Consider the following 16,475-nt stretch of genomic DNA (forward strand, 5'->3'; position numbering starts at 1 on the left):
AGGAAATTGTACTCTTTTTTTTTTTTTTTGACACTTTTGACATTTGTACAGTACAGTGTAACTCTTCCATAAGTAAACTTCACAAAAAAGAGGAGGGGGGGGAAAGGGGGAGGGAAGGAGATGGAATCATGATTGGGGGGGAAACAGAGGGAAATCTGTAAAATAAAGACACAGCGCTCCAGGAGAAATAAATAAAGGGCAGCTCTGTCATGGCTACGGGAATATCCACTTATTCACAGTCTCCACAGAAGCACAGAACTACAGGAACACGAGATCCCAAAGCCCTGGAGCAAACCAGCCCTGCTCACCCCCACAGACTCCCCAAACTGGGGCAGATTCACTCCAGTCAGCTCGGCCTTGCCGATGCATTGAATTCATTTTTTTTCATTTGAAATCTTATTATTTAAATAATAATAATAATAACAGTTCTGTCGTCGTTTGGTTGTGGGGGTGGGGTGTTTTGTTTGTTTTTTTTTTTTTTTTGATGGGTTTTTCTTTTTAAAAGTGATATTCACAAGCAAGGTTTACCACACTGAGAGGAACCAAAAGAACAAAAACCAAAAAAAAAAAAAAAAAAAAAAATCAGAATATATATATATATAATATATATAAATGCACCACCACGGCCACAGCACAGCAGGTCACGCGCACAGCGTCACTTCCTACGCCTATTTACAAGGAATTTCTGTATGTACAAGGAGGAAGACGGCGGGAGCATAAATTAGCATCTATTTATACAAATAAACAAGAGTCAGGAAATATCCATCCAGCTGCAGGGGCAGGGGAGCGGCCACAAAGAGCCCCCTGCACCAGGAGCTCTGGGGGCGAAAGGGGTGGGATGGGTTGGGGAGGGGGATTTGGGGGTCCTGTCACAGCACCCACACGCTGGGAAGGGGGTCCCAGGGTAGGGGGATCCCCAGGACAGGGGGCTCCAGGGCAGGGGGGGGGTCTCCAGGGCAATGGGGTTCTCCAGGAAAGGGGGTCCCAGAGCAGGAAAAAGGGCAGGGGGTCCCAGGACAGGGGGGTCTCCAGGGCAAGAGGTGCCAGGACAGGGGTCCCAGAGCAGGAAAAAGGGTAGGGGGGTCTCCAGGGCACAGGGGGTCTCCAGGAAAGAGGGTTCCAGATAAGGAAAAAGGGCAGGGGGTCCCAGGACAGGGGCATCTCCAGGGCAGGGGTCTCCAGGCCACGGGGTCCCAGGACAGGGGGTCCCAGAGCAGGGAAAAGGGCAGGGGGTACCAGGACAGGGTCCCAGGCCACAGGGGGGGGGGGGGGTCTCCAGGGCAATTGGGGTCTCCAGGAAAGGGGGTCCCAGAGAAGGAAAAAGGGCAGGGGGGTCTCCAGGACAAGGGGTGCCAGGACAGGGTGGGTGGGTTTCACCAGGGGAAATGGGGCTGGGGGTGATGGTTTCTTGACAGTGATTAAAAGCAGAATGAGGGGGGCAGGGGGGAAGTTTTCTACCAGCCCAGGCTTAAAAATAAATTAAGGGGTGGGGGGGGGGCATAGCCTAATGAATTGGGGTGGGGGCTCCTAGAGGGGCCGCAGCCCTTTCGGAGGTATCAGCAGCAAAAGCCCCCGCGGGACCCCCAAGAGGAGGAGCTCGTGGGGGGGGGGGGGGGGTTTGGGGCGCACTGACCGGATTTTGGGGGGGTTTTGGGGGGGTTCTGGGGGGGCTGGCCCCTAGCAGGCACAGTCCTGGTGCGGGGGCGCCTGCTGGTCCGTGAGCTGGGGGCCCTGCTTGGCGCCGGTGACCGCGGGGTCGGCCGTGTCCAGCGACTCGGACATCTTCTCGCAGATGATGTCCACCAGCCTCTCGAAGGTCTGCTTCACGTTGATGTTGTCCTTGGCGCTGGCCTCGAAAAACTCAAACCCTGCGGTGGCGGGAGAGGCGGGGGGGACAGCGTGGAAGGGGACAGAGGGACAAGGGACGCGTCAAAGATCCACGTCAAAGATCCAGCCCTGCGTGGCTCCTCCTCCTCCTCATTCAATATTTAAAGGGTTCGCAACCTGCCCCCACCACCCCCAAAATCCCGTTTTTCCCACCCAAAGAACCCCCCAGATCCTCCCCCCAGCCCCTCACAGAGAGCTGAAGCTGTGCAGTGACTCTGTGGCTTTTCACCAGGTGCCAAGTCACCGCCGGTACCACGGCAGAGCGATTACACGCAGGGAATTAAGCCCTTAATTAAATTAATTGTGAGCTGGCAGGCGTGGTGGGGGGCTCCCCCTCCCCAGCTCACCCAGGTGCTCGGCGAGCTGGCGCCCCTTCTCCGAGGACACCACGCGCTCGTCCTCCATGTCACACTTGTTCCCCACCAGCAGCACCTGCGCGTTGTCCCACGAGTAGGTCTTGATCTGGGTGGACCTTGGGGAGGGAGAGCGGGGTCAGAGGGGCGGGGAGGGGGCGGCCGGGGCGGTGTGGGGTGCCCAGAGCCCCCCGTGGTTCTCACCAGTCCTGCACGGCGTTGAAGGACTCCTCGTTGGTGATGTCGTACATGAGGATGAAGCCCATGGCCCCGCGGTAGTAGGCGGTGGTGATGGTGCGGTACCGCTCCTGCCCCGCCGTGTCCTGGGGGACAGGGGACAGCTGAATGTCACCCCAGGGGTGCGGTGACACCCCCACAGGGGCCCCTCCATGGGGGCAGGTCCGGCCCCTGCCTGGAATTGCCCTGGTGGGGCAGCTCCACACTGAACATCACCCAAATGAGCGTTATCTCATAGTGACCATCACCCCATGGTGACCATCACCCAACCAAGCGTTATCCCATAGTGACCATCACCCACAGTGACCATCACCCAAATGAGCGTTATCCCATAGTGACCATCACCCCACAGTGACCACCACCCTTCACTGACCATCACCCCCACACCAACAATCCATCAGCCCCACCCCTTACTGACCATCACCCCTCACTGACCATCACCCCCACACCACCAATCCATCACTCCCACCACCCCACCCTGACCACCACCCTCACCATCCATCTCCCCACACCACCACCGCCCCCTCCCCACCGCCCCAGCCCAGCCCAGGGCTCTGGGGGCACCGGGGGCTCTCAGTGCTCACCCAGATTTGCAGCTTGATGCGTTTGTCGTTCCTGTAGATGGTCTTGACCTTGAAGTCGATGCCCACGGTGCTGACGAAGGCGGGCGTGAAGGAGTCGTCGGCGTAGCGGAACAGGAAGGAGGTTTTGCCCACGCTGCTGTTGCCGATGATCAGGATCTTGAACATGTAATCGAAGTTCTGGTCCGAGGATTCCTTCTGCCCATAGCGGGAGTCAGTAGCCGACGCCATCTGCAGGGTGGGGAGAGGCCGTGACGGGGCTGGCCCTGCTCGGAGCCGGTTCCCAGCACGGATTTGGGATATTTTGGCTCAGGATGGGCCATGGTGTGGCCAGCAATGGGTCACCCTGCCCTGAAGGGCTCGGAGAGAGAAAGGCCACCTCCTGTCACCTGCAGAGAGGGACCTGCAGTGTGTCCATGGCAAATGTGGGGCACGTGGCCCACGGCGTTTGACACGCCACAGAGATTCACCACGGCCGCCAGGAATTGCTGCGGGTGACAGGAATTGCCACAGCTCTCAGGAACTGATGCGGCCGCCAGGCTTTGCCACGGTTCCCAGGAATTGCCACAGCTCCTAAGAATTGCCACGGCTCTCAGGAATTGCCACGGCTGCCAGGCTTTAACACGGCTCTCAGGAATTGCTGCGGCTCCCAGGAATTGCCGTGGCTGCCAGTATTTGCCGCGGCTCTCAGGATCTGCCTTGTGGCGTTGCGGGTGCGGCCGGGGCGCCGCAGCCTCTCCCGCATCTTCCCGGGGACAAAATGGCACCGGCGGCGGTGCCCGGTGCCCCCGCACGGCGCGGCCAGCGCGGTGACAGGGACCGGGGGGTGGCACGGGGACCCGGGGGGTGGCACAGGGACCCGGGGGGTGACACATGGAGCCGGGGGTGACACACGGATGCCAGGCAAGGGGGCACAGAGGTAGGTGCGCATCCAGGGAGGAGCGGGGGGATGCGGGATGGGGGGCGCAGGAATGGGGTGCTGGGTGCTGATGGGCATTTTGGGGGGCTGCTGGAGGGGGGGTGATAGAGGGGGCTCATGGGGGGTGCAGGGCGATGCAGGGAGGGGGTTCAGGGTGCTGATGGGGGCGTCAGGCTGCGGATGGGGGAATCAGGGTGTGGATTGGGGGATTCAAGGTGTTGATGGCGGGGTTCAGAGTGCTGATGGGGAGGGGGTCACCCCCTGCTCCTCCCCGCAGACCCGACCCCGCTGCACCCACTCGGTCCCCGCCGCACCGAGACCCCCCCCAGGCCCTGCGCAGCCCCCCCCGCGCCGCATCCATCATCATCATCATCCCCCCCCCCCGCCTCCCGCCTCCTCCGCTGCAGCCGCCCCTCCCCTCCCGGTGCCGGGGGGCACACAGGGGGTCTCGGGGGGTCCCGGTGGGGGTGTCGCTGTGGGGGGGTCCCGGTGGGGGTCCCGGTGCTGGGGGGGGGGGTCTCACCTCTGCCGCGCTCGCGCCGCCGCCTCCTCCCCGCAGCGACTGCAGCAGATGCGGAGCCCGGGTGACGTCGGCTGGGGGGAGGGGCTCTTTATGTAAATGAGCCCGGACGTCACGGGCGCGGCCCTGAGGGAGGCGCTGATTGGCTCGGCGGCGCGCTTTGATGGACAGCGGGCGGACGGGGGGGGAGGAGAACCCCCCTCCCGGCGCGGTGGTGGGCGCCGTCGCCCCCTCCGGCCCGCGCAATGGTGCGGTCCGGCCGCGCTCCGCGGGGCGCGGGATGAACCACCCCTGCAACGGTGGGGGTGTAGCGCGAACCATTCCCACTCAGAGGGGGGGACGAGTTTTGACAACCTCCCTGTCGCGACATGGCGAGCTATCGCGACGCCTTCCCTAGGCCTGCAGTGGCGGGCAGGCTGATCCTTGCCGTGCCAGGGCGGCTGGCGCTGAGGCGGGGCTGGTGCGCAGGTGGGCGGCCATGTCCTCCCTCGCCCTGCGGCTCCAGCGGGGATTAGGGCCGGCAGCATATGGCGGCCCGAGGGCAGCGGCACCGCCCTGCCCTGCCCGGGGCCCGGAGCCTCCCGGGCCCTGCCCCGCCCGGGGGCTCCGTGCTCTCCGTGCCCTCCGTGCCCGTGCAGCTCCTGGCCCCTGCCCAGGCTCATCCCGCACCCACAGCCCCGGCAGGACCGAGCCGGATGCGGTGGGCACGGGTGGGCAGCGGGGATGTGGAGCACGGCCCTCAGGGACGGTGGGGTGGCACGGGATGGGTGGCACGGGATGGGGTGGGCGAGCAGGGATGGAACCATGGGATGGACCCATCGATGGGGATGGAACCAGCTGTAGAATGGATCCAGAATTAATTAGGGATGGAACCAGAATTAGGGATGGAGCCAGCCATGGTGATGGACACGGGGCCAGGGGTGGAACCAGCTGTGGGATGGTTCCAGAATTAGGGATGGATCCAGGCTCAGGGATGGATCCAGAATTAGGGATGGATCCAGACTCAGAGATGGAGCCAGAATTAGAGATGGAGCCAGAGCTAGGGACAGATCCAGGCTCATGGCTGAATCCAGGCTGCCGTGCCCATTTTCCTTCACCTTCCCCAGCCAACAGCCCCGCTGCTCTCCTCGTGCTGCAGCCCCCCAGCCAGAAACAGGGATAAAAAGGGCTTTTTCCACCTGCCCCGCTCCAGATGTGTGCTGGATCTGGATTTGAGGCATTTGAGAGCACGGAGCCTCAGCCTGTCCCTACCTGCAGACACAGGGGGACATCCAGCACCCACAGCGATGGCACCGAGCTGCCACCACCCCTGCAGAACCCGGCACTCCCAGAACCCTGGAGAAGGCTGGGCGGGCGAAAAACCATCAACAGCCGAGGTTCCACTGCTGCCAGGGCAGGCAGGGGGCGAGGGCCCCACGTGCCGGGGCAGTGCCCCGGGTGGGGCCGCGTTCGTGGGGATAAATCACCGTGGGCAGCAATGCGGAAGGGCCGGGAGCGGCCTCCGCGCCGCGCCAAGCCGGCGATTAAATATTTACCTTAGCAGGTCGTGTTTGCCAGTGATGGATCGGCGTTTCCAGGGAGGAGCTGCCTTTTGTTCCAGCGCGCAGCCGGGCCCTGCCCGGTGCCCGGCGGGAGACGGGGCCGCCAACCACGGCAGTCCCTGGGGACATTGCCCGCGGCTCCCGTGACACACAGAGGCTCAGGTTAAGGGTGGAACAAACCGGGTTTAATCTCTGGAAGGTGAAGGAAGAATCCCAAAGGACCCTGCCCCAGGCAGGATAACGGAGATGGGGGTGAGGGGTGGTGGCAGCACCCGCCGGGGTCCGAAATGTGAAGTACAAATTGCGTTTGGAGTGATGACAGAGCAGAAATGGAAATTTCCTCCCCCAAAAAATTGTATCTTTCTGCCCCGAAAATGTGTGTGAGCCTCGGGAGGCTCATAGTAAAAAGTGAGCTACAAAAGGCTTTAAAAAGTGAACTTATTCCCCCAAATAAATAAACCACTGAGCCGTGCCCGTGCCTGGGGGTGCCTCGTGCTTGGGGGGGTCACCAGCACAACCTCTGCCCACCTGGTGCCACCACGGGGCTGCCGTCCTGCCAGGGCACACCTGGAAAGTGCTGGAATGCTCCTTCCTGCAGCCCTGTGGGGTGTGATGGCCTCAGGGCTGGGCTGGGCACAGGCTGGGCTGTCCCACGCCCTGTGTGAAGGGACAGGGACCTGTCCCAGGACAAGGCCAGCAGCGTCCCCAGCCCTGTGTGAAGGGACAGGGACCTGTCCCAGGACAAGGCCAGCAGCATCCTCATACCTGTCAGGACCTGCCCGGCTCCCAGATGGGGACACATCCTGGGTGCCCCCGAGTCCCTGCAGTGCCAGTGCTCCCCAGTGTCCCCAGCCCTGCTCAGGGCAGTGCCCAGTCCCACGTCCCCCGGGCCGGTGCCGCTACGTGCCCAGGGACAGGAATGTGACGTTGCCCTCCGTGTCCAGGCACAGCCCCTGGCTGCCCTCGGGCCCTGGCACGGAGCCCCCGCTGCCCCCGTCCTTGGGCAGCGTCCCCTGCAGCGCCCGCCGGTTGTCCACGTCCCCGGGGCCGGGGCACGGGCGCTTGGTGTCGGCAGCCTCCGAGTCATCCGTGCCCGGCGTCTTGGAGCCGCTGTTGTCCTCGTCCAGGGGGCTCTCGGCGCCCTCCGGCTCCGTGTCCGACTCACCCTCCTCCTCCTCCTCTTCCTCCTCCTCCAGCGTCAGCTCGAACTGGAACTTGTCGGCGTTGGCGGGGGACGCGGCGGGCGCCTCGCGAGGAGGAGAGGGGCTGCGCGGGATCATGCTCTGGTACCACTCGCGGTTGTCCTCCAGCGTGTCCAGCAGCTCCTGCGCGTCGGGGTGCACCAGGTCGGCCCAGGTCTCCCACAGCGGGTGGGCGATGAAGTCGATGAATCCCACCTGGGGGGAGGCACAGCTGAGCCCCCTGCCCGGGCCTGGCACCTGCCCTGTCCCCAGGTGTGTCCCTGTGTCCCCAGGTGTGTCCCCAGGTGTGTCCCACCTGGGATTTCTCCACGGAGGCGGTGTGCTTGTCGCACATGGGGCTGATCTCCCTGTACCCCCCATGTCCCCAGGCGTGTCCCCATGTCCCCAGGTGTGTCCCACCTGGGATTTCTCCACGGAGGCGGTGTGCTTGTCGCACATGGGGCTGATCTCCATGCCCTTCTCCCGCTCCCGGTCCCCCTGGTGGAAGAACTCCACCATGATGCGGTCGGTCCACTGCCGGTACAGCTCCAGAGGCTTCGTGGGGTTGCTGAGGTCGGCGCAGTGCACCATGTTCTGCAGGACCTGCGGGCATGGACAGCGTGTCCTCTGTCCCCCAGGGCCACCCGCACTGGGCCACGAACCCGCTTGGCCCCCTTGATGGTTTGGGATGGTGGTGGCACCAAATGGGACATCCCAGCAGGCCAGAGGATGGGCACCTGCAGCGTTGGGAAGGATTGCCCAGGTGTGTCCCCACCTGGATCCGGTCGGAGTAGTTGTCCAGCAGCAGCACGCCCAGGCTGGTCACCTTCTTGGTCTCCACCATGGTCTTCAGATCCGCCAGCAGGTTCATGTGCTTGGACATGTCCGTGGCCAGCACCTGGGCAGGGAGAGGTGGGAAGGGGTCCCAGCCTGGTCCCCCAGCCCAGACCCCACCCTGGGCAGGTGCAGCCCCCCATACCATGTCGATGACCATTTTACGGAGCGTCTGCCTCTGCTTCCTGCTCAGGTTCTGGAAGATGTCACAGTTCTCCTCCTGCAGGAGCTTGAAGCCCACAGCCAGGTGGTGATTCTCCAGCACCGAGGCGTCGTTGTACATCAGGGCCAGCTCTGAGTCTGTGAGACAGCACTGGTCACTCTGGGGTGACCCTGGGGTCCCCCAATATCCCCCAGGTCCATCCCTGAGCCCCAGCTCACTGGTGTTGATGAGGAACTGGTTGGAGACCCCGGGGTGGTCAACGTCATGGATGGCGCTGGCAAAGATGGCAGCCAGGATCTCCAGGTCCGTGAAGACGGCCTAGGAATGGTGGGAACAGCATTGGGCACACGTGCCAGCCCGGCCAGGTGCACCTGGTGGCCTCAGGTGACCGGGAATCACCTCCAGGGCAGGTGTGGAGAGCAGGACGTGCGTGGACTGCGCCACGTCGGCGGCGTGCAGGCTGTTGTGGTAGGCCACGTCGGCGTGGTAGTGATCCTCCAGCGTCAGCATGTAGGTGATGAAGGTGTTGACGGGGATGCGGAAGGTCTTCATCAGGTCCCGTTCCTGCGGGGAGGCGCAGGTGGCTCGTCCCCGTGCGGGCACAGGGACAGGGACACCGCGGTGTGATGCTCACCTGGAAGATGCTGTACATGATGACGGTCAGCGGGCGGTTCCCCGAGTACTCGGCCACTTTGAACACGTCCAGCCCCCACTTGTTGGTGTCCTCCAGCTCCTGGGCAGCAGAGGGACAGAGATCCATGGGGGGCTGCTGCTGGGGACCCCTCGTTCGGGGGGTCACCCCTGCCAGGGCCGTCCCCACGTCCCCACCTTGGCCAGCAGCGCCTCGTGCTCCGTGCGCACCCCGAAGCGCGGGATGCCGGCGGCCGCCAGGCTGGAGCTGTGCTTGAGCTTCCTGACGCCGCTGATCTGGGACATGGGCCGCTTCCTCCGCTCCTTCTCCTTGTCCTTCGCCAGCGCCGAGGGGATCTCCACCTCGTGCTGCTTGTCTGGGGTGGCACGGGCAGGCCAAGTGTCACTGCCGGCACCCCCCCGGGTGACACCGAGGACAGGCACGGGTCACACTGTGACAATTTGGGGCCGCAGAACTTTCCTTCACCCCCACCCACAGGCCATACATCTGCCAGGGGACCCCTGAACACTCCTCGTAGCCCAAACACCCCCAATGCACCAGTATGCACCAGTATGAGCCAGCACTTCCAGCCAGGACAATGCTGTGACGTTTGTGGGACAAATCCCACTGGGACAGCCAGGAAAACGCCCCTGGTCCCCCCATTCCATTCCTCCACAAGAAGAAAGTGGGACCCTCTGCTGGCATCATCCCCGTGGGCACCCCAGCTCTCTGGGGACACAAAGCCCACCCTGCTGCCAGCAGGAGGTGACCCTGGGGTGGGTTCCTCACCCAGGAAGGTGCTGGAGATGTACTCGGACACCTGGTTCCCCGAGCGGCTGGTCTCCGACAGGTGCGACAGCTCCCGGTTCAGCATCCGCTTGAACTGCGGGTGGGTGGCAGGGTCAGGGGCGTGGGGGGCTGGCAGGACATCCCGGGGGGCTCTGGGGTCCCCACGCCCACCAGGGTGACCATGGAAAGGTCCCTCACCTTGTTGGAGGCCATCTCGCTGACCGAGTGCCTGGTCTGCAGCGTCTCCAGCTGGTCCAAGCACCAATCCAGCTCCTCCAGCGTCTCCCTCGAGAGCTTCTGGTGGGCATCTTCTGCTGGGGGCACCCGCCAGCTTGGCAAGGGACTCGCCAGCAGCGCGGCCACCCGGCATGGGGGAGCTGGTGCCACCCCAAACCCGGGGGCTGGCCAGGCTGGGGGGTCCCAGCACCCCCCAAACGGGGCACGGGGGGCACCGGGGGTCGGGCATGGCTGGGCAGCGGGGCTCAGCCTGTCCCAGCAGCCCCCGAGGGGGCACAGGGGGGCACCGGGGGTCGGGCATGGCCGGGCAGCGGGGCTCAGCCCCGGCACGATGTCCCCACGGCCCGGCAGCCCCGGCACGCGGCGTGCCACGCTGTCCCGTGGGGTGACAGCCAGCCCCGGGGGCAGCCGGGCTCCCGCGGGGCCCCGCTCACCGCCGGCCTTTTATTAATGGAAGGTTTGACGTCAACCGGAGCTTTTCCACCGCCGCGGAGGGCGGGAGGAGCTGCCGAAAACCAGACATGGATCCCAAAGGGCAAAGCCGCAGCTCTGCCTCGGCTTGGGGGAGGCGGCTGCACCCCCAGGGCACGGCAGGACACAGCCTGGGGACACGGGGACACGGCCCAAAACCTCCCCGCCACCGTTGCCCCGGTACTCACCGGAGAGGCTGGCCTTGCTCCCCGAGGGCAGGCTGCTGCTCGATCCCCGCCTGTTAAACACGGGGGGCTCAGCAGCTGTGACCCCCAGAGCGGGGTGGGCCGGGGTCCCCACTCGGTGACATCCTCGCCCTCCCACCCCTGCCCGCTCACTTGATGCCAGCGCGCTCCTGCAGGTGGCTCAGGTTGCTGCGGACGGTGCGGAGGCTGGCCAGGACCTGGGGGGCGACAGGGGGCTGGGGTCGGGCTGCGACCCCCCCGGGACCCCCACCCCGCTGCTGGCTGCAGCTCTGTGCCCTCTGTGTCCCCCTGGCACCTACCTGGGCAAAGGGGGTGACGATCATGTCTTCTCCATGCCTGCGGGAGCACAGCGAGCGTGAGCCCCGGGCAGGGCAGGGAAGGGGGTCCCGGGGATGGGGCTGGGGGGCACTCACAGGTCGCTGGCGATGGACGAGTTGCGGGACATGGCTTTGGGGGACAGGTCGTAGTCGCTGTCGGAGCGGTACAGGAAGGACTCGCGGCGCTGGCCGTGCGAGAAGGAGCCCTGCAGGACCAGCCCCGCGCCCGGGCTGGCCTGGGGGTCCAGGGCGCCCCTCCCGGGGGGGCCATTCTCCAGGTCAAAGCTGTGGGGAGAGAGGGGACGGGACTGGCACGGGCACCTCGGCCCCGGGGATGCTGCCGGGTTTGTGGGCTCTCTGTGCCACCATCCCGCTGTGTCCAGCTTGGTGACCCTGCGGTGACAGCGGCGCCCAGTCTGGCCCTGCTGGCACCTGCTGAGAGCGGGCACAGCTCGGTGCACAGGGACCCTCTCAGCTGGCACTTGGGACACTGAGCAGCAGAGCCAGGCTGTCCCGTGTCACCCGGCTGGGACAGCACCCACTGCGCTGAAGCTCCCGGCTCCAGGGACCCCAGGAAGGGCTGGCTCCTGCCTGTCCCTGCCCTACCTGTCACCACGGCCCCGAGTGCTCCAAAGCCTCCATCAGCCCCGTGTGGAGGAGCCGTGTCCCATGGAGGGGACAATATCCCAGCCCCGGCACAGAGCCAGGGGACACCGAAGGACAGAAACCGCCGCAGAAGCCAAGCCCCGGCCCCTGGGGACGCGCTGGCGGCAGCCCAGGGCACCCCAGCCGGAGTCACCTGGCAGCCGTGCGCATCCGGGGGGCACAGGGGACAGCCATGGTGACCCCGCAGTGTCCCCGAGCCGGCCCGGCCGCCTCAGCCACCCTGCCGGCCCCGGGGTCATGGGAAAGGCTGCGCGCAGCGGGGACGCAGCGAGGGCCGCCCCGCGCCTGTCCCCTCCCGCACCGCCACCGCCACCGCCGCCGCCAAACCACCCCAGAGCTCCGGGAAGCGCGGATGCCACCGTGCCGCCGCGTCCCCGGCGTGTCCCAGCACGTACCCGATGCAGGAGTGCCTCCGGGACGGGCACCGGCCGCCCGGCAGCATCGTCCCGCTCCGGCAGCCCCGGCGGCTGTGGCGCGGCCGTGCCCGGCGGCGGCGGTGGCAGTGCCAGCCGGCACCGCGTCACGCCGTCCCGCAGCCCCTTGTTTTCGTGCCTCGGCCGCCCATCCCCGATGGTACCGGCCGCACAAAGCCGCATTGTCCCTCCGACGGCCCCGCGCCCGTTCCCGGCCCCGTGCCACCACCCTGACCCCGGTGCCACCGCGGGGGACTCGGGCCCCTGCCACGGGGTCGGTGCCCGATGAACCCCCCTGGTTTGGGCGTGAATGACCTCGGAGCGGTGTCCGTGCCGGGGGGGCCGCTGTAAACAGCGGCTGCGGCTGCCGAGGAGGGATGTGCTGAGCCCCGCGGCGCCCCAAAACCGAGCCCGCGGAGCTCCGAGGCGGGGAGGGCACGGAGGAGCCGCGGTGGTTGCGCCGGTGCCTTGATTTGGGGGCCAAAGTCCCCTCTGTCCCCTCCGGGGTCCCTGCCACCAGCGCGTCCGCGCTCAGCCCCGCTCCCCCTGACCACGAGGGGACACCGCCGTCCCCTCCGCGTCCCCACAGCCCCGAGGACGTGCCACAGCCCCGGGGGGAGCCTCGTCCCCTCACCCGGCGGCAGCACAGGCCGGTGCCACCCCTCCAGCGCGCCCCCCTTACCAGAGGGGATGCGCCACGGTGAAGCGCCGCTGCAGGCGGATGCTCTGGTTCATCAGGAGCTTCCTGAAGAGCACGGGAGAATTGCGGGGGGACGTGGCCGGAGAAGCCCCCGGGGAGCGGGGCGCGGCGGGCAGCATGGCCCGGCTCAGGGACCCCCGCTCGGCCCCGGTGCGGAGCGGGAAGAGCGCGGCCGTCCCGGCCCCGGCGGCCCCGGGAAAGTTTCCATCCCCCTCCCGCCCCGCGCCTGGGAAATTAAACAACTGTCTGGCTCCGGCGGCCGCGCACGGAGCCGGGCCCCCCCCGGTGTGCCTGCGGGCCGGGCACGTGGCCCCTCGCTGGCCCGGTGCCACCGGCCACCCTGCCGGCCCCGGGGCGGCCGCTGCTCCCGAAAGGGCAGGGGGGCTCTGCCCGGGGACGCGGCAAAACGGCCCGAGAAGCACCCGGGGAGCCACGGAGGGACACGGCTGAGCACGGAGCGTCCCAGTGTGGTGTGACACGGTGCCACCGAGGGACACAAGTGAGTCTGGAGCCTCCCTGACGCGCGGTGTGGCTGTGACACGGTGACACTGAGAGACATAATTGAGTCTGGAGCATCCCCGACACACGGTGTGGCAGTGCCATGGTGCCACGGAGGGACACAAGTGACTCTGGAGCATCCCCAACACACGGTGTGGCAGTGCCATGGTGCCACGGAGGGACACAAGTGACTCTGGAGCATCTCCAACAGGCGGTGTGGCTGTGCCATGGTGCCACCAAGGGACATGGCTCAGTCTGGAGCATCCTGGACGTGCAATGTGGCTGTGACACAGTGACACTGAGGGACATGGCTGAGCACGGAGCATCCCCGACACACGGCGTGGCTGTGACACGGTGCCACGGAGGGACACAAGTGAGTCTGGAGCATCCTGAACTCGCAGTGTGGCAGTGCCATGGTGCCACTGAGTCTGGAGCATCCCTGACACACAGTGTGGCTGTGACACAGTGACACTGAGGGACACAATTGAGTCTGGAGCATCCCCGACACACGGTGTGGCAGTGCCATGGTGCCACGGAGGGACACAAGTGACTCTGGAGCATCCCCAACACGCGGTGTGGCAGTGCCACGGTGCCACCAAGGGACACAGCTGAGCTCGGAGCATCCCAGCTGCGTGCTGTGGACGCGCCACGGTGCCACCGAGGGACCTGTGAGAGCCAAAGCCACCCCACACCGTGTCCCAGCCCCTCCGTGGTGCCGTCCCCTCCTGGAGCCACCCCCGAGCAGGGTGAGGTGCAGCTGGTGGCAGTGACGCTGTGGGGCACCCGCTGTGAGGTGGCCGTGGGAGGTGGCACCTGCCCAGCCCGACGCAGCAGGACGCGGCTCCCGGCTGTTCCCGATGGCCACAAAAATACCCAGCAGGTGGCAGGGAGCCAGGAGGGACAGCGACAGAGCCCCCTGCCAGAGGGGGACCCCAAAACCAACGGGAAAGGGGCCCTGGAAGGGTCACCTTGGCTTGTCCGTGGGGACATGAGCACAGAGGGGTGTGGGACAGGGACATGAGGGGATGTGGGACACAGGGAAGAGCCCCCCGTGCTGGGCTGGCCGCAGCACAGCCGGTCCCCGTGCCCAGGACAGCCAGTCCTTATCGCGGTGTCGCTGTCCCCACGTGTCTGTGCAGGACAAGTGACACCAGAGCCGTGTCCCTCGGCTGTGCCAGCTCCTCGCTGTCCCCACAAGCCGGGCTGGGAGAGGCACGGGACAGGGGGAACGGCCCAAAAATAGCCCTGGAGCGGCACGGCCGGGCCCGAGCCACCGCGGGAGGGAGCGAGGTCACCTCGGGCAGGGCCAGGCCGGGGGTGGCTCTGGCTGGGACACGGGACGGGGACAGGGATGGGTGGTGGGGGTGGCAGGGACGGACGGGGATCACAATGCACATCCCGGGGCCGGCACGGCGGGGTCGGTGACAGAGGAGTTTGTCCCCAGCCCACCGGGTGCTCTGCCCCGGTGCCGCTGTCCGGCCGCCGGTGCTGAACCCGGGAGCGTCCCCCGCCAGCCGCGCCCTGCCCGGTAACCCGCTCCCGGTGCCACCGGGGCATCGCCTCCCCGCTCCCCGTGCCGCCCTTACCGGGGGGGCTCGGACTCATCGCCGCTGCTGGGGCCGCTCTCCTCGATGGTGAACACCACCCGGGCAGCCTCGGGCTCGGGGGCTCGGGCCGCCTCCGCCAACCGGCAGCCCAGCGGCGGCAGCAGCGGGGTCCCGGAGAAACGCCGGCGCACGGCGCCCACCGCCGCTCCCGGGCCCGGGCCCGACGGGGCGGCCTCGGCGGGATCGCGGCAGCGCTGCCGGGAGACGGAGCCGCGGTGAGGGGCGCGGGGGGCGGCACCGGGGGGGGGGTCCCTGCTGATCCCGGCCCGGGGGTCCCGCCCGGGCAGCGCCCCCCGCCCCCCCGGTACCGAGCGCCGGTAGCGCGCCGGCGCCCCCTGGCGGACACGGTGCGGCGCTGCAGGCGGGGGTACCGGGGGTAGCTGGGCCGGGGGGCACCGGGAAAGGCACAGCCGGGGCACCGGGAGCGGGCCCGCCCGCAGCGCACCGAGCCACCGGGGCTCCCTCCCTCCTCATCCTCCTCCTCCCGCTCCCGCCGCCACCGGAGAGGACCCCCCTGAGTTCCCCCGGGACCCCGCCGGAAAAACCCCCGGAGCCGGCGCGCAATTACGCAGAGGTGAATAATAATTAACCGCCCATTAAGGGGATAATTAACTCCCGCTCAGCGCCGCCAGCCCGGTTATTGCTGCCCGGGGGCCCGGCGCTGGGACGCTCATACCGGGGACACCCCTCGCCCCCCGGGACACCCCTCGCCCCGCCGGTGGCCCCGGTGCCGCTCTCACCTCCGCGCCGAGGAAGGGCAGCGCCGTCCGGCTCCGTCTCATCGCCGTCCCTGCGGGGGGAGCTCCGGTGCCGCGGCCGGGAGGGGCTCAGCGGCGGGGACCCCCCTCCCGCGGCTGGGGACACCCCGGGGCCACCGCGGGGCCGGGACGCGCGGGCTCCTCCCCGCCGTGATTTACGGCCACCGGGGCTCGGCCGGGCTCAGCCCCCACCTCGGGTTTCGGGAGCCCCCCGCCCCACTCCCGCTGCTCCCGTGGGCTGCGTGGGGACAGCGACAAGGATTTGCGGTCACGGGGGGCGACCCCCGGCCCGCAGCACCCGCCAAGTCACGGACCCACCGGTGGCACGTTAATGATCCGGCCCGGACACCCGCCGCCCACCGCCCCCGAGCACCGGGGCGCACCCGCACCGATCCCCCGGGATCCGCCGGCACCGGCAGCGGCCTCATCCCCATCCCCGGCCCCGCCGATGCCCGGCACGGGGGTCCCCGGCGGCCGCGGCCCCCCGGCCCCGCCCGCAGCCCCGTACCGGTGCCCGGTCCTCGCGGCGAGCGCGGCCCCGGCCGAGTGCAGCGGAGCAGAAGGAAAGCGACGTGCGTGCCTGGCCGCTCGCTCCCTCCCTCCCGTCGCACCTCGCCGGGGGGGCTGCGCGGGCCCCGCACCCCCGGCGGCACCGCCGCACCCCCGGTACGCGCCCCCCGCACCCGGTACCCGCCCCGCCGCACCGGGAACACCCCGAAAGCGGCCGGGGCATCCCCCGGTACCGGGGGGTTTCCCGGGCGGGCTGCAGAGCACACGGCAGACGGGAAGGCAGAGGCGGGAGCGGCTCCTTTATTGAGCAGCGCGGGGGCTGCACCGGGGGCTCAGCTGGGGGTGGGCACAGGGGACCCCTCGGTCACTTTGCTCTGGGGAAAAAGAGAAAGAGAGCGCGGTGAGCGCCCGCGCCCGGAGCCGCTGCCCCCTCCCCAAATCCCCCCACGCACCATG

At 67.3% G+C, this 16,475-nt stretch overlaps 2 protein-coding genes across 4 annotated transcripts; both read right to left on the reverse strand.

Annotated features, from left to right (window-relative positions):
* Positions 1-436: 436 nt before the first annotated feature.
* Positions 437-4,660, reverse strand: RAB3A (RAB3A, member RAS oncogene family). The gene is made up of 5 exons (XM_059489567.1): positions 4,501-4,660; positions 3,062-3,289; positions 2,445-2,563; positions 2,235-2,359; positions 437-1,868 (listed from the first exon to the last, which is right to left on the reverse strand). Exons 2-5 carry the CDS (start codon positions 3,287-3,289, stop codon positions 1,678-1,680), a joined length of 663 nt encoding a protein of 220 aa, XP_059345550.1. The 5' UTR covers positions 4,501-4,660; the 3' UTR covers positions 437-1,677.
* A 1,541-nt stretch (positions 4,661-6,201) lies between these two features.
* On the reverse strand, positions 6,202-12,860 carry PDE4C (phosphodiesterase 4C). 3 transcript variants are annotated; one of them, XR_009420073.1, is made up of 16 exons: positions 12,629-12,860; positions 10,964-11,152; positions 10,850-10,886; positions 10,683-10,747; positions 10,533-10,582; positions 9,835-9,947; positions 9,637-9,730; positions 9,045-9,223; positions 8,851-8,949; positions 8,616-8,780; positions 8,435-8,534; positions 8,199-8,353; positions 7,995-8,117; positions 7,640-7,822; positions 6,770-7,363; positions 6,202-6,715 (listed from the first exon to the last, which is right to left on the reverse strand). XR_009420073.1 is itself a non-coding variant. In XM_059489540.1 (15 exons), exons 1-15 carry the CDS (start codon positions 12,763-12,765, stop codon positions 6,938-6,940), a joined length of 2,187 nt encoding a protein of 728 aa, XP_059345523.1. In that variant the 5' UTR covers positions 12,766-12,860; the 3' UTR covers positions 6,202-6,937. The 3 variants fall into 3 exon arrangements, 1 of the variants encoding a protein (XP_059345523.1); XR_009420072.1 differs by having other exon boundaries at positions 6,770-7,435; XM_059489540.1 differs by having other exon boundaries at positions 6,202-7,435.
* Positions 12,861-16,475: the final 3,615 nt, after the last annotated feature.

The sequence above is a fragment of the Ammospiza nelsoni genome, chromosome 27 (assembly GCF_027579445.1).
Source record: "Ammospiza nelsoni isolate bAmmNel1 chromosome 27, bAmmNel1.pri, whole genome shotgun sequence".
In the NCBI taxonomy this organism is placed as follows: Eukaryota; Metazoa; Chordata; class Aves; order Passeriformes; family Passerellidae; genus Ammospiza; species Ammospiza nelsoni.